The following is a 26,548-nucleotide window of genomic DNA, read 5'->3' as shown; positions in this document are numbered from 1 at the left end:
ATTTACACCTCGACGGGACCCGTACGGATACGAGCCGCTTTACATGGCTCGTGCCGTTTGCGATTGCCGAGCGGTTTATTACCGCCAAGCCCTGTCGGACTTGATTATCTTATCGTCTTTTAAAAGCCAGCTATTATTCCGAACGCAAGTATGGCAACTCAATGGAGGAAGGGGACGCAACGAGCAGGTGAACATTCAAACAAGGACATTTATTTGTCACGTATGCAGTCAATGAAGCAATGCAGATATACAAGCACGTTTGCAATGCCATGAATGCAACGAATGGGAGTTGGGACAAGACACGAGCAAACAAAGGACCTCCAGCGTATCTATTTATTATGTACACAATTACTTAGCCACAATTATACTTAGCGGACACGGCGCCACAACTTTCATACAAAGAAAACCCCAGGAAAGGAAAGGGCTGGAACAGGACCCGTCGGCCTTTAATGGTGCTCGGAGCCGGGATGACCGCAAGGCTCTGAGAGGCCGTGGTGCAGGTTACCTGCCACCCTCGTGGTGACTCACTGGGTGACCCTCGATGTGTAGTCACCACCGACTGGACTCCACCAGCTCCTGACTCAACTCTTCACTCCACCGGCGCCTCCGTCGACCAAGGAGAGAGAGAGCAAGGAGAGAGACTCTCTCACTCACTCGCTAACCGCCTGCTGCCAACTCCCTCCTCACTGCTTTCTCCAACTCCAGACTCCAGACTTAACTGCTGGCGACTCCTCTCCTCCACTGCTGGTCGGTGTCAACTCTCCCCAACTCAACCGCTCGTCGGCATCTCAACGCGCCCTTTTTATCGCCACGGAGCTTCGCCCTTCCCTTCCCCGCGCACGGGGGAAAATTCCAGCAGAGCTCGGCTTGGCTCTGTGGTTGTTGGTTCAACCGTCACTTCTGTTTACCAGTTCTGAGGGAAAATTCCAAGAAGTGTTGTTTTTCTTCGGTGAATCGGGTTCTTTATTTTACCATTGCTTTCGTTTTCTTTATTTGTTGAGAATTCATCGCGTTGGTTTGCGGAGATGTTATTCGTTAGGGAGGCCATTGTCTGTCGGGATGTTGGCGGTTGTGGAGAAGGTGGTTGTGGTTGTTGAGATGCGGGTGTGGTTGGCATTTTGGAGAAAGTGGTGAGGAGATGCGGTTGTGGTTGTTGAAGTAGTGGTGTGGTTGGCGTTTTGGAGAAGGTGGTGAGGAGATGCTGTTGTGGAGAAGGTGGTTGTTCCAAAATAAAGATAGCAAAAGAATAATACCACCTCAAAGATCATAGCCCGGTTACACGAATAATTTCCCTTTAGACATCGGTGGGGAAATCTAATCTGAACACACACTTATCGACATAACTGATCTCTGGGAAACCTGAATGGTGTTCTGTGAATTTCCACAACCGTAACAATATCTATGTCGGCACACAAAATTACCATGCTTCCCAATTGTCTTGGGTCACTCACCTGCATTTTTTTCATTTGTTTCTATTTTCATTTATGAATGTTGTCTGACGATTCTGTGAATTTTTTCTGGTATACCTGCTTCAATGTCTATCTTTAATATCAGTCAGCGAGTCACTGAGTGAGTGAGTGAGTGGTTCGAAAGATATATGTATATATTGTTACGAATTTCGGTCCGCCGGAGTGCGATCGGCCACGTAACTCGAATCGCGACCGCGTCGCCCACCGGAACGGACAATTCAGTCGTGACCCTCCGTGGAAATCTAATCTGAACACACACTTATCGACATAACTGATCTCTGGGAAACCTGAATGGTGTTCTGTGAATTTCCACAACCGTAACAATATCTATGTCGGCACACAAAATTACCATGCTTCCCAATTGTCTTGGGTCACTCACCTGCATTTTTTTCATTTGTTTCTATTTTCATTTATGAATGTTGTCTGACGATTCTGTGAATTTTTTCTGGTATACCTGCTTCAATGTCTATCTTTAATATCAGTCAGCGAGTCACTGAGTGAGTGAGTGAGTGGTTCGAAAGATATATGTATATATTGTTACGAATTTCGGTCCGCCGGAGTGCGATCGGCCACGTAACTCGAATCGCGACCGCGTCGCCCACCGGAACGGACAATTTAGTCGTGACCCTCCGTGGAACTACCGCCAGGAGCTAGTCACGGGTGGGGCTTTCGACCACACCACAATCGTGCCAATCGGCCACCCATGCAGGATAGGGTTTTCGCCAAACTCGACCTACCTAAGTACCTGCACGGGTAGTTAACTGGGCGGTCGTACCTCGCTGCTGACCGGCCTAGGACACGAACCGCTTAAGCGGTCCATTCCATGCTTCAGTGATAACCGAGCGGTGTTATCGCCGGCCCCGACGGACGTGATTATTTACCAGTTGCTTACACCCTTCTACCAATTCCTTCCGTGATGCAAGATGGAACTTTCAAACAAAGGAAAGGATGCAATGAAATGGGGAACAGTTCGACAAGCACATTAATTGCACACTCAGACAAGGCAAGCACGTATTCATAGCCATACAGTAAGAATGCAATTTACAAGCAAGAGTTACAACCGAATAAAGCAATGTTTATTTACATGCACTTAAACAGTTTCTACTTTACAAGACAAGGCGCCACAACACGTATTCAAAGAAAAAGCAAGAAAAGACTCCCTCAAAGACAAGGGAGTCAGACTGGGCCTGTGGGCCTAATGCGCGTGGAACCTGGAGGAGCGGCCAGGTCCACGAGACCGAAGGGTCTTACCCGCACCCTCGTGGCGTGATGGCGGGCAAGCCGCGATGTCAGCATAGCTGCGCATGGCTTCGTGCCCCTGGCGTGGCCGGCAAGCTCTCTCCGGCGCTCCCCGTCTGCCTTTCCCGTCGGCTTCGAGCTCCGTCTCCCGACTCGACTGCCTCGCCGACAATGCAAACTTGACTGCCTCGCCGACACTGCTGCTGCCACTCCACTGCTCCCACTTTTCCACGCTCTCCAGACCCTCCAGACTGCCACTCTTCTGCGCTCTCCAGACCCTCCAGACTTGACTTTTCTGCTGACACTCCACCGCTCCCATTTGACTGCTCTGCCGTGAGCTGCGCCGTGCTCACGCTTATATAGCCTGTGGGTGAAGCGATGTTTGCGGGATGGAGTTGTGGAGGTAAAGAGGCGAAGGTGGTGGTGTTTGAGTTGTAGTTGTTTGGGAATGATGTTGGTGGTGGCGATTTGGTTGTTGGGGTATGATTGGTCCAAAATAATGACAGAAAAAAGAAAAACGGCGAACTCAAAGGATCACAGCCCTGTGAAGATGGAAATTCCCTTTAAACAACGGTGGGGAACTCGAACTACACAATTACTTATCGTCATAACAGATCTGAGGACCCTTTTATGGTGTATTGCGAATTTCCACAGCCGTAACAATATATATATATATATATATATATATATATATATATATATATATATATATATATATATATATATATATATATATATATATATATATATAGATAGAAGACACTCTGTGCAGAGCGTTGTTGTTGCTTCAGAAGTCTCTTTGGCTATTGGGCACAATCCTGGACGGGTCGCCACTCCAACACAGGATACCAGCATGCTGGCACTCATTTTGCCGACCTCAGAAGGATGCCAGGCCGAGTTAACCCCACCTGCTATTAATTCAAAGGCTGAGCGGGATTTGAACTCAGGATCCTCGGATCCCAAGCCCACCACCCTAACCATAAAGCGAACACCATACATACATAATCACATACATATATATATATATATATATATATATATATATATATATATATATATATATATATATATATATATATATTATATACATATATATACATATATATATACATACATATACATACATATACAATATATATATATATATATATACATATATATATATATATATATATATATGTATATAATATATATATACATATGCTATAAGAATGCATACCTGTCAACTCCCATGCTTTTGCTGTGAGACTCATGACATTCTATTGAAATTCACGTTCTTGCTGTAAATTCTCACACGTTTTTTTTTTAATTTCTCGGCACCAAAAAATATTTCTAATATTATTGCATTGCCAGTGGTTTAACTGATGTTTTAGCCTTGAATACCGACTTAAATACGATTGCTTCGTGTAGTTCCGCGCTTCCTATATGAGAGACGGAGTATTTTTGGTCAATTCTCGACGACCATCCTGATCAAATGAAATATCTTGTTCCTGTGGGGTTCATTTTTCGGCGAAATCGCCACGAAATACTGGGAAATACTCTCAATATGCTGAAATAATACATCTTTATTACAAGGATGATGAGTGTTCTAATTCCTGTACAGCATTTGATCTGTTGATGAAAATAAAATATATATCTTGTTTGTTCATGTTGTTCAATCATTTCTTTTAGTCCATGCAGTGGACTAAACAGTAACAACTTGATATAAAAACCGATCTTCTGACAAAAAAAATTGGATGAATTTGGCACGAGCATGCAGGAAATTGCATCCAAGACACACCAGAAAGCAAACATTTTCTGGGGTGGAGGGGCATGCCCCCAGACCTCCCTAGATTTTTCAGGCGCGATGCAGCCTCAATTCTCGGTCACTTTGCAACCTCGCTGGACACATTTTACATTCTCACACTTTTTCATAATTTGGGGTTGCCAGGTCTGAGAATCCTGGTGTTGGTTCACGATTAAGGTGGCTGGCTTACCATCTTAGGGTCTTGAGTTTGAGCCCCTGTTGTGCTGTTGAAATAACACCAGGTGGATTGACTCAGCCAGTTATCCTTCTGAGGTCAGCAAAATGAGTACCAGCTTACTCGGGGTAATAAGCCATTTGAGCATCCTGTGTCAGAGTGGTAACCGATCCAGGATTGTACTCTTTATCCAAAAAGAAACTGCCTTGGCAGCCTTATGCACTCTGCTGTGCAAAAGAGTGGTTATTATTTCATATCTACTATAATGGTGGAATGGAGATCGAGGCAAGGTGCATGCAGAAAACCTCCAGTATGTACATTATAATTAAATTGTCATCTGCATGCTGCACATGATCATGCAGATCCAAATTCATAACACTTGAAAAATACAACAATTATCGACACATAATCCGTCACACTTACTCACCCTCACAATGTATGAATACACCTCTTGGTACCTATTCAGTTTTCTCCTTCCTCATCCGATTTGTTTAATTATATAACACTTCCTGGCAAACTACCTCCCTATACCAATTCGTCTATGAACAATTTTTTGGGGGGGGATTCTTACTCTCTTTTTCCCCTATACTTCCTCCAACTTTGCTCCATCTCAACAATCCCACTTGCTTATTGTCCTACTCTGTTCATTATTATCAATCTTCAGAGTGAAAGGCCTTAATGAAGATTGCTAAATCAATTTTCAGTCTCACAGTAAGTCCAAACCAACATTGTTCTACCTGATTCAGAGATGGAGGTTTAAACTTAGACAATCTAAACTTTCCATATACATTTAGGTCACCAAATTGGAATCCATGTGAATGTAAATGTGGTTCAATATCCATATTGTAGTGAAGCACATCCATGGGAATACATTTTTCACTGGAAAAGATCCATTGGTATCTCGAGAAAGCACAGGCATTGAGGATGCATTTTCAAGATACATGCCTCCAAGGGTCAGCTTTGGGGTATCAGGACAACCCTCTCCCCACGAGATCCCAATGGTTGACCATTCAGTGGATTCACCTGTTGGGCAAACTGGAATTCGACTGGAGGTGAAATCCTGAGAAATTTGATTCAGGATTAACAAAATCGAAGCACGTACAGGCGAACTGTAACCCACAGCCTGTAGGTAATTTCCAAGTGATTTAAGCATGGTATATGGACGCCAACCTTTCCTTCGTTCTTGCATACAGTGAGCTGGAAATGGGAAGCAAAGCCTCCACTCACTCGCTCGTATTTTATCCTTCAAAGCCTCGAAGCGAATTTAGAACAGTATTATGTCCACATATTCAAGGAAAAGGTCATAAAACCCAACCTTGCTGTGTCGAATCCTCATAAAATCTCCCTTCAGACATGAGACATCCATCCTCAGTGTGATAAATCTCGTGGAGACGATAAATACCCGTTTCATTGGGATGTAAGGGGCCAAAATAATTTCCCAACATCACTATTTTGTTGCGAGATAATGGGGGTCGGAATGAAAAATAGCAGTTATTTGTTCCACGTCGGATTTGTTGTTATTCCAAGTGTGGTCTCTGTAGAGCCATGAAAAGAAGACAGATCTTGTTGCGCAGCCATGAGTCACCTGCACTGGATGGAAATGCATAAAAGATATAAAAAAAATAATGAACCCGCAGTAAGTCTATGCTACACGAGGCAAAAACACAAGAGGTGGATGAACCACCTGCTGCGAGGAACATGAATGGTAAGCACAAGGATGGTCACTTTGCTGTGAATAAGCCGTTTGCATATTTTTAGAACCTGGCAGTATAGTCCCAGTTGAGCTGATCATCATCATGGATCATTGTGTGGGGGTCGTTGAAACTTTTTTTTTTTTTTTTTTTAGCAAAGACTCAAAATCGACACAAAGGATAATGATTCAATTTGGTGTGACGCCCTGGCTCTGAGCCGAGCGAATGTCAAATCACGTGTTCAGCCTGTGTTTCAATAATGCAGACTTATTGAGTAAACTATTAATTTGATGCTTTTCTTTTAAAAGGTTAAGCTTCGGACCACTAAAAAGCTCTGTCCATAAGTATAATCAAATTTGACGAGCATGGCATCCTGGACAAAACATCAGTGTTTATAGAATATAATGATTGGAAGAAAAGCCGAGTGGAATATAGTTGTAGGCGACCGACGTGACAGCTCAGGATGCAAAACCGACGATGGCAATTAATAAGCTTCAATATGCAAAACCGAATTTTTTAATCCACAAAAACAATCAACTTTATGGACAAAACTCCAGAAAATTTTGATTTTAGTTGTGCAATTAATGCAAATAAGTTCAAGTACCTAGATTACTCTTTATTTCAACATCCCTCAACTCGGTCTACAGCAATAGCTTTCTGTCTTTTCAGAAGGTTATTGGTGGCAGTTGGTGAAGTCGGTCTCATGGTATAAGCTTCTCATTTGTTCCTTGGCTCTCATCAGGGTCACGGAGGACATTGCTCATCCATCCATTCAATCCATTGGGACCATACTCTGTACAGAGCATCGGTACTGCTGAAGCAGTCTCCTGGGCTATTGGGCATAATCCTGGACGGGTCGCCACTCTGACACAGGACACTCGAATGGCTCAATCACCCCAGCAAGCTGGTACTCATTTTGTCGACCTCGGAAGGATGACAGACTGAGCCAATCCCACCCGGTATTAATTCAATGGCTGAGCATAATTTAAACTCAGTACTCCAGGATCCCAAGCACGCCTCACACTGCTCATGCTAAATCTGATTGTCTTAATTCTGTCTGCAGAAAAAGCCATGGTCTCTAATCCCTCTCTTCCTGTACCCACCTGCTCCCTCCCATACCCCCCGCAATGAAAACCTGCAACAGCATCTTACAATTCTCTCTTGCCAAGGCGTAGATATTCCTAGCCTCTCTCGACTCCTCCACTGCCACTCAGCCCGAAGGCACCGATACCCTCGTACTCAAAAAGTGGTTTGTTTGCCTTGTCTACTCCTCTGTTCTTTTCCAGGTCGTTTTCCAAGGGCCACCTGTTAGCATCATGGATAATCACCAATGTCTCTCTGTTAATAAGAGTGGTGCCAAGATGGACCCTCTTAACTGCAGCCTTCTCTTCATCCCAAGCAAAGAACGGAATCGATAAATTTATCACACCTAAGACTCGTCTTTTCTCTAACTCTCTGATCTCTGACCATTGGTTTGGCTTCCACCAGGTCACACCACGTTGACTGTACCGCTTCTGATGTGAGCAATGGATAGATGCTCTCGATCTCAAACAACAGGACAGGGCTATCTCACTTGACATTTAACGTGCATTTGACTGGCACCCCATCCTCATTTCCAAATTTGAATGGAATTCGATCCCATGCTGTACATCGACAGGCTGTGTCCTTAACATAGTGCTCTGGGACCAATTACATTCTATATATACATCAATGGCATGTCTTAGTCATTGGAAAATCCATTCTATCGTTTCCCAGATGACTCCACTCGGTTCAAGGTAGTGCCGCACCCCTCTTTCAGACATCCTCGATGATGAGAGGAAAAAATTCTGGAGAAAATAAATATCTGGTCACCTACCAGGAACATGTCATTTAATGCAAAAAAGAGCAAACTTCTCACGGTGTTACCCCGTCTAGATATTTATTTATGTGATCATCCTCTGGGAGAGGGGCAGTCTCAGGAGATCCTTGGCCATTCCATCAGTTTCACCTATCTTCTGTGGATGATGTCTCCAAGTTGACTTTCAATCTGGTCACCTCCTTGGAATTCTCCACAGAGCCCAGGCCTGACATCCTTCACTTGTAAAGGTGTGCAAAGCCCTCATCCGTAAGATAATGAGATATGGCTCCCCGTTGTACACTCGTGCCAGTGCTTCTCATTCTCCCTCCAGGTTGATTCCCTGGTATATAAGGCCCTCCATGTCATTCAAAGCTCACACCAGGAAGCTGAGTTGCAAGGTCTGCTTCTTGATAAATAGAGGCAGTTTGGTGACCTTCAATGTTTTTAACAACTCCATTCTGTTCTTGCTCTGAACCTCCCTGTCTCAGCTCTGCTCCTCCAGGTCAAATATGTTCTGCCAGAAACCCTTTCCTTGTTACCCTCCCCAAGTCTCAACTCAATTCTCACCTTCATTCTTTCATACCATCTTCCTGAACCCATTGTCTTGACCTCTTGCTTACAGGATTTCAAATCTGCTTCTCACCGCCATCTCATCATCTCTCCCATTTCCAGTACTAAGCTTCACTACAACTCACTACAACCACCTATTCCTACCCTTCTCCTACAGTTCCTCTGCTTTGCCATCATACATCTGTTCATAGTTGTCTCACTTTTCCCTTTGCCCAATTTTGACTTGATTCAATTTCCCCCGTCATTCGATTCTTTTATGAGCCTTGGTCGATCCAAAAGTATGAAAGTGAATGAAGTCTTCATGAGAAGAGCAGGTGAAAGTACCTGAGGACAATCTTCCTCCTTGTCAAAGTTGAGTGGAGGTTGTGAACAGTTCATCATCGTCGGTAGACAGTCGAGGAAAACTTCCTGTTAATCCCCTGATCTTCTTGGGGAAGAGTATGAGTTCGTAAGTTGAAGATGAAAGTGTTATTGTTGAATATTTTAATAATTATTTTGTGGATATTGGACATTATTTAGCCAGGAGTGTTCCCGTTTCAGATAAACGTTTTAACGATTTTTAGCGTTAGTCATTAGCCCCCCCCCCATGCAAAACACATTAATGACCCAGTGGGGCCCGCTAACCTGTCATCACACCAACTAGTGCTTGCCCGTACGTGTGTGGCCATGTGTGCGTGGCCGTACGTGCAAAAAAACAAACAAAAAAAACTTTCAAACCGCGTGCCAGAAACAACCACACAGGCCGTTCCTTCACTCTCACGTGCCCGTACGTGCATGGCCGTGCGTGCATGGCCGTACGTGCATGGCCGTACGTGCAAAAAAATAAACAAAAAACTTTCAAACTGCATGCCAGAAACAACCACACAGGCCGTTCCTTCACTCTCACGTGCCCGTACGTGCATGGACGTACGTGCGTGGCCATACGTGCAAACCAAAAAAAAAAAACTTTCAAACAACCACACAGGCTGTTCCTTCGCTCTCGTAAATGACGACTGGATTGGGGCATTGTGTTTATCTATAAATGCGCATAAGAAATCGAGAAATTATTAGAATACAGTTAGTCATCACTATCCGGAAGTGGTGCATGCCCGTACGGAATGTTCACATGCATTCCAGGAATTATCGCTTTCATTGAAGTAACAACTGCTGTGATACTTACACACACAGAGTTCATTAAAATCAAGTTTACCTCCCTGTCTTTGCTTGCCATGACATTCGCTGCCATTGACCATTGCCACTCCTACGCCACGGGAACTAAGGTGCACTTTCGCCATTGGCCACATCTACGCAGCAACTGTCCTGTCATTGGTTGGTAAATAAATGGCCATAACTTGGGAACTACTTGTCCGATTAATATCAAACCTTGAAAAGGCACACACTCAGGTCCCCAGAAATATACCTGGCAAGTTTCAAATACATCGGACCAATGGTTTTCGAGAAACAGCAGTCACTGACACACACACACACACACACACACACACACACACACACACACACACACACACACACACACACACACACACACACACACACACACACACACATACACACACACATACACACACACACACAAATAGTTTGCTGGAATTATAGATAGATAACTATTTTGAGGTCCCTCTCTCTCTGATGTCGATGTATTCGGTCGTTACTTATGCAATCCAAACCAATTAAACTTGACAAGAGGACAATGGGTCATAAAGCCAAAGTTGTAGCGACTTCATTTGTCCTCCTCACAAAGGTGGGGCGATGCAAATTATCTTCGTAAATGTGTACCATGTCGCGCCACTCCTGGTGGTGGTGGGAGAGGGTGTTACGAGTTACACTTCAGAACCCTCAATTATATCACGAGTAAGAGAACTTTGTGTTATTTTCAACACTCGCTTAGCCGATGTTGCTTTCGCCTCAATTGCAAAAAGAATCTGGATGAATTCCCTTTTTATTACCTTTGCTGCAATCGAAAGGTGTACATACAGCAGCTTGAGCATCATTCCACCTTATCATGCCATTTTTCCAAGGATATCTCAGAATAATGATAATAGCATATCAATAATAATATTAACACGATAGTTTTGTAAAATAATAATATTAATAATATTTACAATAATAATAGGATAATAATTCGCAATAGTAAAAGTCATAATGTGCCCCCCCCCCTGTGGATACATTCTAAATTATTTTACATGATTACAATAACGGTAACTTTCTTATCTCACTGCCAGCCACAAACACAAACTCACGCAAAAAGCTGATTCATGGGGTGTCCTCCATTATCCAATCAGCTTACTGTCACTCCAGCCGTTACATATTAAACGTTTCATTGGACAGTTCACTTGAGTGCTTAAGCCGCTTGGTGAGTGATCTACAAACTGATTGGTACAGGAACATACCCCAGCACATGTGCTCGGTCTCGAGCCCTTTTCTGGTTCTGCCGTTTGTGTGATGAGAAAAGTTAATTTCGGGTGATTTTCACCTTTTTCCACTGCTGTTTAGCTTTTTGCTCTTTTCAGCACCGCTGGGATGGTTTTGTTTCACCGTCGGGACAGGTGTTCTGATTTTACAAACCGAAACGTTCTGCTGTGCGCATGCGTTAGTTCATTTCCTAATAAGGAGGTGTTTTGTTAACGTACAATAAATTGTAGTGTTGATTTGTTAAACAACAAGCCGGGAGGCGACGATGGTTCACGAGCGGTATTTGACGATGTCGATTGTTTCAGAAGTCAAGGATGAGACAATGTGATAATTTTTGACCAAGTTATATAAATGATCAACATGATGTGGTACGAGTGACAGATTATTAGCTGCAAAATGTCGAAAACCTGGTTTTGTTCAACAACTCTCAAAATTTGACCATTGCATAACCTTTAAAGGTCACACAACAATGTTGTGGACATTAAAACAAGGAAACAGGATACGTGCTATAGCTTATTGTAGTTAGTTCGTCAAAAAAGGTCAAAAACCCGGTTCGATTCCCACAACTTTGAAAATTTGACCTTTGTGGCCTCAAAGGTCAAAGGTCAAGGATTATGACCTTTGGTGCAAAACTTCCTCTGGAACATTCCAGGAACAATACAACGTCAAATAGGCTATATGGCATTTCGCACTCCTCGGATTATCCATACTTTGATGAAATCAGCGTAAAAACAAACTTGAAGGGGGCGCCACGGGCAAGGTGTTCGAGATGGAGCAAAATGGTTTCAAGACGTTAGGTGGGGAATGACCTCAAGATTATGCATAAAAAATATTGTCATCCTAGCTCTCAAATTTGGGCAGTCGTGTGATTTTATGTCAAAATTCGCAATTTTCTAAGTTTTTGACTTTGTGACCTTGACCTTGGGACGAAAAAAAAAAATCGGACGATGACAAGTTTTAGATAATTCACTTTGCTATTCAAATACCGAAGAACCCATTGCATTCAGTCAATTCCCTCGGAGAAGATAGATTTTTAATCCGACTACCCCCTAAAAATGGCTATTTTTTGGGCGTGGCTCCACCCACAATGGGCGTAGCACGTCTTCATCCAGGAAAACACAACTAGACATTGATATCGAACACATAACCAAGTTTCATCAAGATCAAATCAAAGTGCACGGAGTTATGCTCTGGACAGACAGACACACAGCAAAGCCGGTAGGTGGACATGGGTAGTCGGCCGTTGCTAAGCAACAGAGGGGTCCATCGCAACGGTTCTCATTTGCACACAACTCGGTCATGGTATGAACCTACCTACCAAGTTTCATCAAAATCGCCATTGTATTAACGGAGCACTGGACAGAACAGAGGGACAGACAGACAGACAAACATAGACGGAAATACTGATAATAAGGGGAGAAGAAAAAAAAATCTCAAAAATATTTTTCGAAAATTTTTTTTTCGACTAGATAAACTAACCAAAGAAAATTTTTTTTGGACGAGATCGACTACCCAACAGACATAACGAATATAGTGGTCACTCTGGCTGGCGCTCGTGAACCAATATTAATGTTTTAACATGAGGAATTATACAAATTTTATTGTGATTATTGTTATGTTTGTAAACATTAAACATCGTTATTATTGCACTTGCTTTGTCTACTAACATAACGTCACCTCCTAATTTTGTAATAGTTTTGTCTCATTAAACATCAGGGGAAAATGTGTTGTTTAATCGATTCATGACGTCACAGTGCTTTCTTTCCTTGAAATGGAGCATTCCCTTTGTGATGTATTTATCACCACTCACAAGTTGATGTTTTGTCAGCAAAGTGAGACACACCCTCGGGGGGGCCCCCTTGTCATCTCGGGACCCCGTGCAATTGCACACCCCTAATGCCGCCTCTGCTAATTCTAATTAATTAATTATTTCCCCAACTCATGTGCAGCAGAAATTATGGATATTTTAAATCATTTCAAAGATTAAACGACTGAAGGTCATGATCGAATGAATAATATAATGGTTTACAATATATTTCCTGAAATTATAGTTCCTTTGACACATTATTCAATTTATCACTTGCCTCTGGAGTCGTACCTGAAAAAAATGGAAATCCCTAAAATTGTTCCTGTTTTTTAAAAAGACTCTTGAGAGGTTTGCAATTACTGCCCAATTTGCTTATATGAGCAACCTAGGTCTATAAAATTATTGCCAAAACATACAATATTTATACTGCATATTTGTGTGATTAATTTTCTGGATGAATCTAATACCCTGTGTAATTTACATTTTGGTTTGAGGGAGAAACATAGCACCACTCATGCTTTATTAACATTCGTTGATAATGTCGTAAATGCCATTGTTTATCATTCCCACACAGTCAGTATTTTCCTTGACTTCTCCAAGGCATTTGATACCATCAACCATTACATTCTCTTACATAAGTTATCATACAATGGAATTAGTGGAAAGGCCTTGGGCGTAGCCCACTTGGAGTGGTTTGAGAATTACCTTACAAATGGAAAAGTTTGTCATTTTAAATAATTATGAATCAAGCTTGAAATCAGTCACACGTGGTGTCCACAGGACTCTTTATTAGGGCCTCTGTTATTCGTAATTTATACAAGTCAAAAATACAAACACAAAAACCCCCAAAAAATGAAAAATAAATGTATGGATGGAATTCCCCCTAAAACAACCAAACAACATCGGAAGGAATGACAAGGTAGGAATAACACAACAATCCTTTTACAGATTGCCATCACTACATCTTTTGACATTTTTGTTATAGGTAGCAATAGTCACCATCGGATGAAGATGTGTATGGTAGAGGTAGTTGTGGATGTGTAGTGTGGGTTGGTGTAATTGTGTATTTTATTTGTTTTGGGATTGAGATGGTAAAATGCCAAAAGATGTGATGGCAATCTGAAAAAGGATTGTAGTGTTGTATTGTGGTGCCATTCCTACCTTGCCATACCTTTCTTGTCATACCTTCCTACCTCGGTTGATTGTTTATTGGGGATTCCATTCCGACATGTTTTTCCATTTTTATTAAATGCTTTTTTTGACTTGTTTAAATCTATTTTTCCCGATTTGGATGCCAATAGCGTCATCATGTAGAAACTTCATTTGAGGGGCGTCGACATGGGGAACTCTCCGACCCCCACCCCTTCGGCGATATATCTCATAGTTCTCTTAATCTCTTTCATAGTTCTCTCTTTCATAGTTCTCTTAATGTCCCGTCCAATATTCCCATCCCTTCTTTGTCCACTCAGACACTGCTTCCATGTTGTCCTGCACTTTTGGAATCATCTATTTATTTTGTATCCCAACATGGCAGAATTTTTCTTTACCCTCTCTTCTTTCTCTGCTCCTTCCCTTCTATTCTATCCCCATAATCCTATATCCTCCCAATCTTCCTCTCTTTCTCTCCCGAACTCTGCTCAGCTCCTTTGCTTCTCTTTTCTTCACCATATAATTCTCTGCTTTTCCTCAATTTACTCCCTCCCTGTAGGTACACAATGAAGAGATACCTCCATTCCTATTTTCTTCCCTTCTGTTCCTTTACTCAATGTTGGCATTTCCAATTTCTTCCCTCACCAATTCTTCCTCCCCTGTGTATATGTAATAAGTAGACAGCTTATAAAAAGGGGTCACATGATCACATCTATTTACATAAGGATTTTTTTTTTGTATACCTTGTCGAGGCTCGTGTGAGAGCTCATATAACACACAACGCACATCAAGGGGGCATGAGACAAGAGGGGCGGGAGTGGGAGGGACAAAAGAGTGGGGAACAGACACATTAGGGGATCTGTGGAAGGGAGAGAGATGGGACGGGGAACATGGGGAATAGAAGATGGACATTACAGGGACTTTCAGGAAGGAAAGCAGGGAATTTGAAGGAAGTGGGCTTCGGTGGATTAGCAGGGGTAGAAAATATCGAGGATTTGGATGGGGGGATGATAATAAGTGGTGGTGAACAGCTGTTTTGAAAGCCTGGAGGGAAGAATGGGAATGAATAGAGTGAGGGAGTTTATTCAAAGGCGGGGGAAAAAAGAGGAATGAAAGAGTGAAGGTGAGCAGTGATTCATGATTTTGGTAGTTTTACCAGGAGGGGGTTGTTGGCGGACCTTGAGCGCCCTGTGGAAATGTGGTGGGGACAAATCGCAGAGAGAGCAGGGGGGGCAAGGCTAGAGAGGAGATGGTAGAAGACAGAATGACCACGACCAACCTGTGGTGATTGAGTGAGAGGCCCAAAGACTCAGCCTCATCGTGGGAGATGCCAATGATCCTAAATGCCCTGGTTTCTACTGAGTGAAGCCGAGAAAGGTGGGAGGCAGGAGTACCAGCCCAGAGGGGAGAGCAGTACTCCATCAGGCTAAGGACAAAAGCTTTGTAAGTGGTCAGGAGCTCAGGAGGGCTGAGGAAAGACTTTGCACGACGGAGGATTCCCAGTAGACGACTGGCTTTGGAGGCGAGGTTTGAAATGTGGCTTTCCCAGGAAAGGTCATGGCAGATAGTGAGACCCAGAAGCTTGAAAGAAAGAACTTCTTCCAGAGGATCGTTGAGAAATTGGATGGGTGGGTTTTCTAAAAGGTCCTTTCGAAGAGACATAGTGAGAGTGTGAGATTTGTCCTGATTGAAAGATATGTTCCACGTGTTGGACCAGTTTGTGATTTTATCCAGATCTGCAGTGAACAAAGAAGCTGCTGCTTGCTGGGCTGAGGGATGACCGATGGTACAGCAGAGGGTGGAGTCATCAGCAAAGAGATATAAAGGATTTTCCAGAGAATTGGAGAGATCATTGATGAAAACCAGAACAGGAACAGGGCCCAGAACGCGACCTTGAGGAACTCCAGCCTGGACAGGAAGAGGGGATGAAAGAACTCCATTTAGGGCCACACGTTGACTGCGACAGGAGAGAAAGTTGCGAGCCATGAGTGGAGATGGCCATGGATACCATAGGAAAAGAGTTTGGTGAGCAGGGCAGGGTGCCAGACTGTGTCAAAAGCACGTGATATGTCTAGGGATATGGCTCGGATTTCCTGTCTGGCATTGAGGACCTCCATCCATTGTTGGGAGAGCAGAAGCAGCATATCCAGGGTAGAGTGACCTGGTCTGAAACCAAATTGATGATCGGAAATCAAGCCATTGGAGAAGAGGAAGGATTTCATGTCTGAAGCGATGATCGATTCCAAAACCTTGCTGATGATTGGGAGAAGGCTGATTGGTCTGTAGTTACAGGGATCTGTTTTTGCACCTTTTTTATGCAGGGCACAGTGATGTTTGCAGATTTCCGAGCAGATGGCAGATGACCTTGAGCAAATTATAGGGTGAATGGAACAGAGAGAGGGTGAGCAAGAGCAGAAGAGCAGGCTTTGAGGACACGTGGACTGATGCCGTCTGGACCGGTTGCAGAATCTGAGTCGAGGTTTGACAGCAAGCTCTCCACCTTGTCAGGAGAAAAGGACACAGAGTCCAGGGACAGGTGGGTGCGACTGGGTAAGGTGGGAAGAGAAAGTGATGGGTTTTTGACACAAGATTTAGCTGCAAACACTGAGTTTAGGCGTTCAGCTTTTTCACGTGCGGTATCAGCAGTGCGGCCATTTGAGGTAAGGGAGGGATGGAGGGGGAACATCCACCAGAAACAGATTTGATTAGACGCCACCAGGATTTTGAGGAGGGAGAGAGGTTTGAGAGTTCAGAATTGAGATGAGAAAGATGTTGTTTTCTGGCTCTCCTGAGGGTAGATACACATTTGTTCCGAGCTTTATGGAAGGAACTGAGATTACCCTCAGTTGGGTTTGCTTTCCATGAGGCAAAGGCAAGTTGTTTCAGGACAACTGCCTCGCCACAAGCTTCAGTAAACCAAGGGCGGGAGGAAGGGTAGGACAACTGAAGACGAGAGGAGGTAAATCTGTGCATGAGGGAGAGCAAGTTTCTTTGAAAGAATTCCCAGGATGAGTTGATGTTGGAGAAAGTAGCGATAGGAGACCAGTCTATAAGTTTGATGGCTGCTTGGCGACCCTGCCAGTCGGCTTGAGGGAAATGCCAGACTCGACGGCGGTTCTCTGATAACAGGCAGAGAGATGTCCACTTTGACAAGGACGTGGTCAGAAGAACCGATTGGAGCGAAGGAAGAGCAGCAGATATTGTCAGGGAAATTTGTCAAAATCAGATCCAGAAGAGATGGAGTATGATTGGATGAGATTCGGGTCAGGAAGTTGACCGATTGAGTCAGTCCCAATGAGTCACATAAAGCTTTTGCTGAGGTGCCATGACAGGAGAGAGAGGTCCCCACACCTAGCCAACTGGCATGATGACAATTGAAGTCGCCACATAAGAGTAAGAGAGAGTTTGTATGAGAAGATAGAAGTTGGTCCATGTTTTCGGATAGTGAAGTGTAGATGGAGTCATCACTGTTCGGTGGATGGTACAGTACACATATAAACATGAGGTGGGAGTGGAGGGGGAGCCATAGCCAGAGGTAGTCCTGGGGGTGTGGGGGAGTGAGAGCAGTGTACGGAGAGTGAGGAATAGAGTCTTTGATCAAGAGAGCAACTCCTCCACCAGGACGAGGCTCAGGTCTGTCATACCGGAGGAGGGAGTAATCAGGGAGAGATGCTTGGGAGTCAGACACATCTTGGGGTAGGAAAGTTTCTGTTTGGCAGATTATGTCTGGTTTGTTCGTGGCAGCCTGTATGGAAAGATCTGAAAGGTTTGAGCGAAGGCCCCGGATATTTGAGGTCCACACTTTTAATGAAGAAGTAGAGGAGGAGGCTTTGGGTGCAGGGGGTAGGGGGGAGGGGGAGGGTAGGACAAGGGACGAGGTGGGGAGATAAGGAGGGTTATTGAAAGAGTGTGGGTGATTGCAGAATAGCTAGGGGAGGTGGCCGAATGAGGAGGAGAAAAGGCTCTGGTGCTGGGGGAGAGGGGGGACAAGAGAGGGGGAAGAAGGCAGTGAGGATTTGAGGAGGTGGAGTGAAGATATGGAGGTGAGAGGGCAGTGGAATGAGGCAGCTTTGTGGATGAGAGGGGGGGCAACTTTGAGAAGGATGAGTGAGGGGGATGAATGGTGGGAGAAAGGTGAGGGAGGAGTTTTTGAGAGAGGTGAGAGGGAGGCTTGGAGGGAGAAGTGTGATGGTTGCTCTGAGAGTGAGGGGTGAGTTGGCAAAAAAGAATGGTTGATGGAAAGCGAACATTCATAGCAAACTGGGGTTTTTTAAAGTTTGAGGTCAGAGATGCGATTAAACACATTTCTTGTGGATGCAATTAAGGCGAATTCAGAGAATAGAGAGAAGAAACGCTGTAACAGTTGGATTTTTTAGGCAAGGTATGAAGGAAAGGTCGAATTGAGAGCAGTCTGTTTAAATTGTAGAAGAGTCGTGCATTATGAAACAGTAAAGAGTACCACACGTGTGAAAGAGGAAGATGAAGCATTATAAGATCGTTTTCGTTATTATTATGAATGTTTGAGAGAGTTTTCAACAGATTAGGTCATGGAAGTGTTGTAGAAAAAATCGAGGAGGAGGAGGAAGAATAAGAGGAAGAAGACACAATGAAGAAGAAGAAGAAGAAGAAGCTGAATCAGGTGAAAGGTGGCGTTTTTTATTTTTAAATTTAAGATAATATAAGAAATGGAGAGATTAGTTGGGAGAAATGGAGGACGTTAGGAATGTGGGGAGATAGAAATTGAAGGTAATGGGGAGAAAAAACAAATAAAACGATCGTACACTGAGGGGAACTGGTCGGCCTCAGCCTCAAGCCTCGGCCTCAAACACCCGGTAAGACAACGTCGCCAAAAACTCACAAAATAGCACGATTTTTGAAACAAAACCGAACTCGGAACACACAGTACACATGTAGGTGAGAAAAATCAACAGTTAAAACGGGACAAGTACGACCGGAAACTTATCTTTGAGATCGTCAGCAGAGAGTCCCTAAGGAGATCGCTGGACGCTCCAAACCCGGAACCGGAAGTCGAAGGATGAGGGACTGCACAATTTGCTTGAACAATCATACACATACGGTATATGGAAAGGTGAATTCAGAATGCTCTTTTTAATAACCGGTATGACCCCCCGTGAACCTCAATGAAAGCATCAGTGGACCATTCTGGGCCCTTTTCCTTTGTAAATTACGCATGTTGTCGTACCTACAATCCACGTGGCCTTGTAATCCACGACAGAGACTTTACGGCAGACAGTGAGTTTTACTAGAAAGTGTGAGTTTTATGGCAGAGTTTCTCACTCTGTACATGCGTAAATGGCATTCATCAGGTTGCGAGGTATAGAACACCTAAGTGCGACATCACATTGCCATAACAACGCTCGACTGGTTCCAAACAAACTAACCCGGGGGCAAGCTCACTTCGATCAAACGTGCTTTGCTTGTTGAAGAATCACTAAATATGGCTGTCGTGTGGATTACCTCATTAGTGATTTACCTTTGCGATGAACCAAAGTTGTTGCAAAGAGGAGAGAATCATTCAATATTGTATGATGCGGAAAAACTTTCATATTTTCCAGAAAAACCTCAGGGAGTTTTTGCAAGCTCCCATGAAACAGAAATGTGAAACAGTGTAGTAGTAATGGTTCATTATCATCTCGCTCTGTACAAGCGGATGCGCATAACATTGTCCCATCTATTCACTATTATGTCTGCTTTGGAAAGTCGTGGTGGGAAAAGAGGAGAGTTTAGCATTCATTATACAGATTAACAAGTAAAAAATACATAAAATGTCATAGCACCCATTGTTTTAGGCCGAGGTCACATTTGCCACGGCGGCCGTGGGGTCTCCAAAATCTACGGCCATTAGCAATTATACGGCGGCCGTAGTATTTCCACGGTCACACAATGTAGCAGTCACATATGTTTTTATTTTTCGGGGAGCTGCACGGCGTATTTATAAATTGTGGAGACTGAAAACGTGGGGTTGCCGTACGGTCTTTGATTTGATGTTGCACGGTGACCTTAGGGCATTCCTGCGGTGGCCATCGAATTTTCAAGGCAGACGCAAGGTTGCCTCAAGGTGCCCGCAGCGGGACCGCAGGGGGGCGCTAAGGCGAACGTGCGGCCAGACGGACGGTAACGAATAGGTGAATTTTTTTTACTTTTTTGGCCAGTTTTTTTTTTTCGGCTTGTCGAATTGCTATGGCGAAGGTAGAAATGAAAAAAGTTATAACTCCGCGTTATAATTCCACGGCGACCTTACGACCTGTAAAAGATAGCCAAACGGCGTTGGGCCACCCTGAGGCCACCTCAGAAACTCTGTGGCCACCGCACGTTTCTGTCAATTGAGAGGGCATATGGACGCCGTATCCTCGCCGTAGAGCAAACGTGACTTAGGCCTTTCGGTCTTCGAAATTGTGGAACCGAAAACATGGGGTTGCCGTACGGTCTTTAATTTGATGTCGCACAGTGACCTTAAGGGGGCCCTGCGGCCGCCAGAGAATTTTCAAGGCAGATGCAAGGTAACCTCAAGGTGCCCGCAAGGTGACTGCAGGGGGCCCTAAGGCGAACGTGCGGCCAGACAGACGGTAACGAATGGGTTAATTTTTTTTTTACCAGTTTTTTTTCAGCTTGTCGAATTGCTACGGCAAACGTAGAAATGAAAAAAGTTATAACTCCGCGTTATAATTCCACGGCGACCTTACGGCCTGTAAAATATAGCCATACAGCGTAGGGCCACCCTGAGGCCACCTCAGAAACTCTGCGGCCGCCGCACGTTTCTGTCAATTCAGAGGGCGTACAGCCGCCGTATCCTCGCGTAGAGCAAATGTGACTTAGGCCTTAGTAATGTGGCTGCATGGAGTTAAAGGGCTAGCCCATGTGGAGAAATGGCCCATTTACAGCTAAAATGGCTGCCAGTCAGCCATCTTGGATCTGATGTCGAAAAAAAATGACGTGCTTAAGTAGAACATCACGTGTTGTCTTTATGCCAAGTGCAAATAAAATCAGTCTATTCGTGTCCGAGAAGTGGTTGTGCAGATGCACACACAAATACACGCAAACGAAAATCGAGACTAAATCCATAAGCCCCTGTTTCGAACAAAGTCCAGTGGGGGCAAAAAAGGGGCAATACCCCTGGGTGATCACCTGGTAGAATAATGTTGTTGAGGAGGAAGTCAACTTGGGACATAATTAGCAAAATATACCAACAAACCATTGTTATAGCTCATACCTATTATGGGGGTATTTATACCACCTCCACCACTGTAAATCATCACCCTTGATCTCCACCCACATAAATACCGATGCCACCTCCACCCCCGTAAATCCTCTTCGACCCCAATATTTGTAATGTTGTGAAGAAACTTTGGTAGATCACAGGTGATGAAGGTTGTAGTCAAGTTTCATCAAAATTGTGTTGTTTTTGAGAAGAAAGCAAATACATATTTAGGGAGTTGGGGGGGGCACCTCATTTTACACCCCTTAAACTGCAATTTTTAAAAATATCATGAACAAACTTTGGTATATCATGGGTGATGAAAGTTGTGGTCAAGTGTCATCAAAATTGTGTGTGTGGTTTTGGAGAACAAAGCAAATACCTATTTTGGGGGTGTCGGTGCAATTTCTCCAAAATTAGCATAATGGGTTTATCGGGAACAGGTCACAATTCCAATCAGATCACCATGAAACCTTCCCAAGTTGCAGAGGTAGTCTCCACTGAGACGCCTATTGATTTTGAGGTCAAATGTCAAAGGTTATCTTGAGTTGAAATTTCAAAAATCATCAATTTACATCCTATTAACATGAAAGTTTAACAGGATTCGCATAGTCCATCAATGATTGGGAAAGCAACTATTTTTGAGATAAAAGATCAAAGGTCAACTCAAGGTTAAACTTCTAAAATCATCAATTTTCAACTGAAAAATCATCAATTTACATCCTATTAACATGAAAGTTTAACAGGATTCGCATAGTCCATCACTGATTGGGAAAGCAACTATTTTTGAGGTCAAAGGTCAACTCAAGGTCAAATTTCTTAATTCATCAATTTCATTCTGAAAAAATAATCAATTTTCATCCGATTGACCCGAGCTTTGTTAAATATTCTTAATTTTAATCTTAATGAAATGGACAATTCGATGCATCCATGGTAACCTTTGGAGAGAGGGGCAGACTTTGCAAGTATTGTGATCTGCATGACATCTTTTTCTTGTTTGTTACTTGCAAAATCAAAGATTTTTGAAGTACATTGGTTGGTCGATTTTGTTATTGGGTCACCGAAATAGGTGACCCTTCTTGTCAGTAATTCTGTCTGTTTGTTTGGATGTTTGTTTGGATGTTTGTTCGTTTGTCATCAGCATAATTGGTAGTAAACTTGGGCCGATTTTGACCAAACTCGGGTGGGAGGTACACCTTATGACCGAGTGCTTTGGAAATTGTGATGATTGCTAGGGACGCTTTGGTTTCCAAGCAACAACCGAAAAACCTTCAAAATCGGTACCGTTCACGCAAAATCAATTCCGAAAGCTATTATCCCATCTAGGGTTATGAAATTTGGCACGAATGATCTACAGGTGATGCTCTATCAAATATATTCTGGTTTTTGTGATATATCGAATACTTTACCCGCAGCGCCTCCTACAATTTGGGTATGCGTGAAAATTGACGAAAATTGAAGGCCCCCAAGCGAAAAGCTGAGTGCATCAATACTAATGAAACTTTGCAGGTTCATGGTACTCAATGAGTACTACAACTTTGCCTCAGGACATATTGACCGATTTCGCTTAGGTCAGGGGTCAAAGGTCAATTAGTGCAAAAATCGATAATATGCGAGAGCTGGAGGTGCCTTCGCGCCAAATGTTACTCCTCCTAGGGTTATGGTCGGATGGTCATGAAAATTCACACTAATCGTCTGGAATACATTGTGCACAATCGATCGAGCCGGATTTTCGATTTAGATCTTTGTTCACCCACAGCACCCCCTCGAACTTTGGGGATTTCCGATTTCAAACCGCATTTTCGGTACTTTTCATTCAAATGGACACCGAGTAGTTATCAGTAGATGGAACTGGGTGAGATTTGATATGCATAATCTTAAGGTGATTCTCTATCCACTATATGACATCCATTTTGCTCAATATCTTATAGTTTCCATGCTCGGCGACCCATCGCTGCCTACCAGCTTGTTTCACTATTTTTATGTACGTTCTTGTTTTACACCAAAGTGGTTGCACTTTTTTCACTATTTTTCTGTACTTTGGTGTAAAACAAAGAAAGGCATTCCAGGCATGATGGGCTGAATGGCCTCCACCTGTGTTGGATTTCCTTGTTAAAGTACAGAAAAATAGTGAAAAAATAGCAGCAAATCTGGTGTAAAAAAAACAGTGGTTGCAATTTTTTCACTATTTTCCTGGACTTTTCTCTTTTACACCAAATTTGCTGCTATTTTTTCACTTTTTCTATACTTCGTTGTATTTTTACACCAAAGTGGTTGCTATTTTACCTTATTTGTTTTGTTCAAAAACTGCCCATTTAAATTATATTTTTATCCTATTTATTTCCTCCTTTTGTTTGAAACTGGCTATTTAAAATCTATTTTTCACCTTTTTAAAAATTATATCCTGGTGTTGGCTTAGTGGTTGGAGTGGTTGGCTTGGAATCTTTGGAATCTTTGGGTACTGAGTTCAAGTCCTGTTGGCAGCTAAATGGCAGCTGAATGGGAGCTGGATTAACACCAGGGTGGGGTTAACTCAGCCTGTTATCCTTCCAAGGTTGGCAAAATGAGTACCAGTGCACTGGTGGAGGGGCACAGCATCAGTGGCACAGCTGTACTTCCAAAAATGATTGTGACTGCATGGATATTTAGATTGCATTCCAAGTTGCAACAATCTGAGGCACTTCAAGATGATAGCATTTTGTCTAATTTGCATGTGAGAAGTTTGTGGTTGGCAATCTGATACATATCACACTCCACAAACTTTATGGATGAAACCATATACATAACGTGACTCATCGAATTACCAGCCAATTAAGCAAAATATTTCCACTTCAATTCCACAACGTTGTCATGTGACACCTGCATACACTGTTGTAATAATAAGTCAGGTGGGAATTTCGAATCTAAAGGACTTGGTGCTTTTTGTAGTGGAAAACTTTGTCATACATGAATAGACACGTATAGCCATGATCGTTATCACTGGAAAGAATATAAGACCCCCACATGCTCTCGGCTCCTCCTTCCCCTCCTTTCCCTTCTTCTCCACTCGGAAACTCACACTCCATCTCGGAGAAGCTTTTCCACCCCAGTGCGCAATGCCAGTAAAAATGTCAGCATTCAATTTGGCGAAAAGAAAGAAGGCACTTTTTAATGTGGCGTTGGCAATTCCCATCAATGGAGGGGTCAGAGGGAAATGGTGATCGACTAATCTCTGAAACAGCAGCACCGACTGGAGGCAGCTGTTTAGCACAGTGATCACGTCCACAGGTATGAATCCGCATTCATTGTCTAAAAATTGTTTCTGTCTGTTCCCTTACCGAAACAGCTTTAGATATTTCTCACGAGACGAGAACCTTTCGATTTCATGAGAGTTGTTTTTTTTGTAAAGGCTGAACACTTGATGCTAGCTTTCGTTTGCAGCTTGGGGCTGCTGGTGGCATCATTTTCTGGGGATGCGGCTGTGCCGCTGATGCAGTGGCCTCTATCCCAGGACACTGGTACTCATTTTGCCAACCTCAGAAGGATGACAGGCTGAGTCAACCCCACCTGGTATTAATTCAAAGGTAAAAGACAAGGGCTCAAACTCAAGACCCTAAGATCTTAAGCCAGCCACCTTAACTTTTAAGCCAACACCAGGCTTCACAGTTGATGCTGAAATGACAGAACGATGCTCCAGTTCTGCTTGCGAGTTATACGATAATGATTATGCACTTACTGTAGCACAGAAGGAAGTACAGCTCAGTATAATGTAGATGGCCCATAGGGCGATTGCAAGGCTAAGATCTCCATTAAGGCAGAGTGAAATCACACCCCCAAGGCAGGTGTCACAGTCCCATCACAGAGTTATTGGATAGTCGAACAAATTAGATATCCCAAAATAGGAGCTAAATGGACACAAGGACATCAGATTACAATACAACACCTGATTACAAAAATATGTCTCTGCTATCATTATAAAATCCCAGAAAAAACCCCAAAACGGTCACAATAAAACTGTTCAAACCCAACTTCAACCTCCTGTACCTTATTTAAACATATTAATGAATTCTACTGCTTTAGTGGCAGACTTACAAATGGTGGTAGGCTGACAAATGTCTTTTGTTATAGTGTGTGTGCCATGTGGTGAACTGTCAGTTCGTCGTGATGAGCGACCTTGTATAGATATTTCATTTCTTTGATGTTCGTCCTTGTGTGATATGTGTGAATAATGACCAAGTGTGGATTTCATTTGTCCCACCTCGTCTCACGTTGGTGTGCTGCGCCGCATTCCGAGCCGTGATTGAACCCCGACTCCACCTGACCTGTGTGGAGAGAAACCATGTGGGGTTTTCCATTACATCATCTCACCCCACACCATCAGTTCTATGCTGTGTGCTGAGCCATGATTGGATCGCAATTCCACCTGACAAAAAAGGAGGTGGGGTGGGGCTCCAGAAAGAATACACAACCATTTTATTTCAAGAGATATATATTGTGATAAATCACTTAATCTCACCAAGCCATTCACATCTGTAGGGCTTGGAAATTTATTAATTTATAAGCATTTTTCATTGAAAATTTTTTTGTTATACAATATTTCTGTCTTTCAACCAGCGCTTTTGCGTAATATTTTGGCAAATCACAATACGCCTCTTGGGATACACCAAAGGTAGAAACATATTTTCCAACATAACTCATTTATATGAGATTAAAAAATGATATCATAAAAAAAAAATCCTGATTATTGTTGCGAAGAAATGAAACATAATTGACCGCAACATTTGGAATTGAAGCACTGGACTTGAAATGTTTGATAAACACCGTTCTGTAAGATTTTCAGAACTCCAACAGGTGGTGGAAGGCCAGAACTATCCAAATAATATTTGTCTTGACTACAGGGGCGACTGAGCACTCGGGAAATTTGGGTACTGCCCAAGGACCTGGACCATCAAGGGGCCTGTGCTCCAAAAACAAACACGACACAGGGATATGGTACACCTATTTTAACCGGGGTATACACCGGCCCAGTACACTGGTACTCATTTCGCTGACCTCGGAAGGATGACAGGCTGAGTGAACCCCCTGGTGTATTAATTCAGTGGCCCAACAGGGCTTGAACTCAGGACCTTTTGGATCCCAAGCCGCTGCCCAAACCACTGCGCCAACACCAGGCTTCCATTGTGAAACAACCATCAATGTATTAACTTTATCTGTTTTATTT

General features: G+C 43.3%; 1 protein-coding gene across 1 annotated transcript in view; it reads right to left on the bottom strand.

Annotated features, from left to right (window-relative positions):
• The window catches only part of LOC147010812 (protein FAM200C-like), a 42,302-nt gene extending 16,617 nt beyond the window's left edge, over positions 1-25,685 (bottom strand). Inside the window, exon 1 of the mRNA XM_085859252.1 lies at positions 25,586-25,685. Within this exon, the coding sequence (XP_085715378.1) occupies positions 25,586-25,682 (97 nt within the window). The 5' untranslated portion in view covers positions 25,683-25,685. The remainder of the gene's footprint in view (positions 1-25,585) is intronic.
• Positions 25,686-26,548: the final 863 nt, after the last annotated feature.

Source organism: Eptatretus burgeri, chromosome 16 (genome assembly GCF_056783735.1).
Source record: "Eptatretus burgeri isolate ZD-2024b chromosome 16, Ebu_testis_v1, whole genome shotgun sequence".
In the NCBI taxonomy this organism is placed as follows: domain Eukaryota; kingdom Metazoa; phylum Chordata; class Myxini; order Myxiniformes; family Myxinidae; genus Eptatretus; species Eptatretus burgeri.
This window is presented reverse-complemented; position numbering and strand designations above follow the sequence as displayed.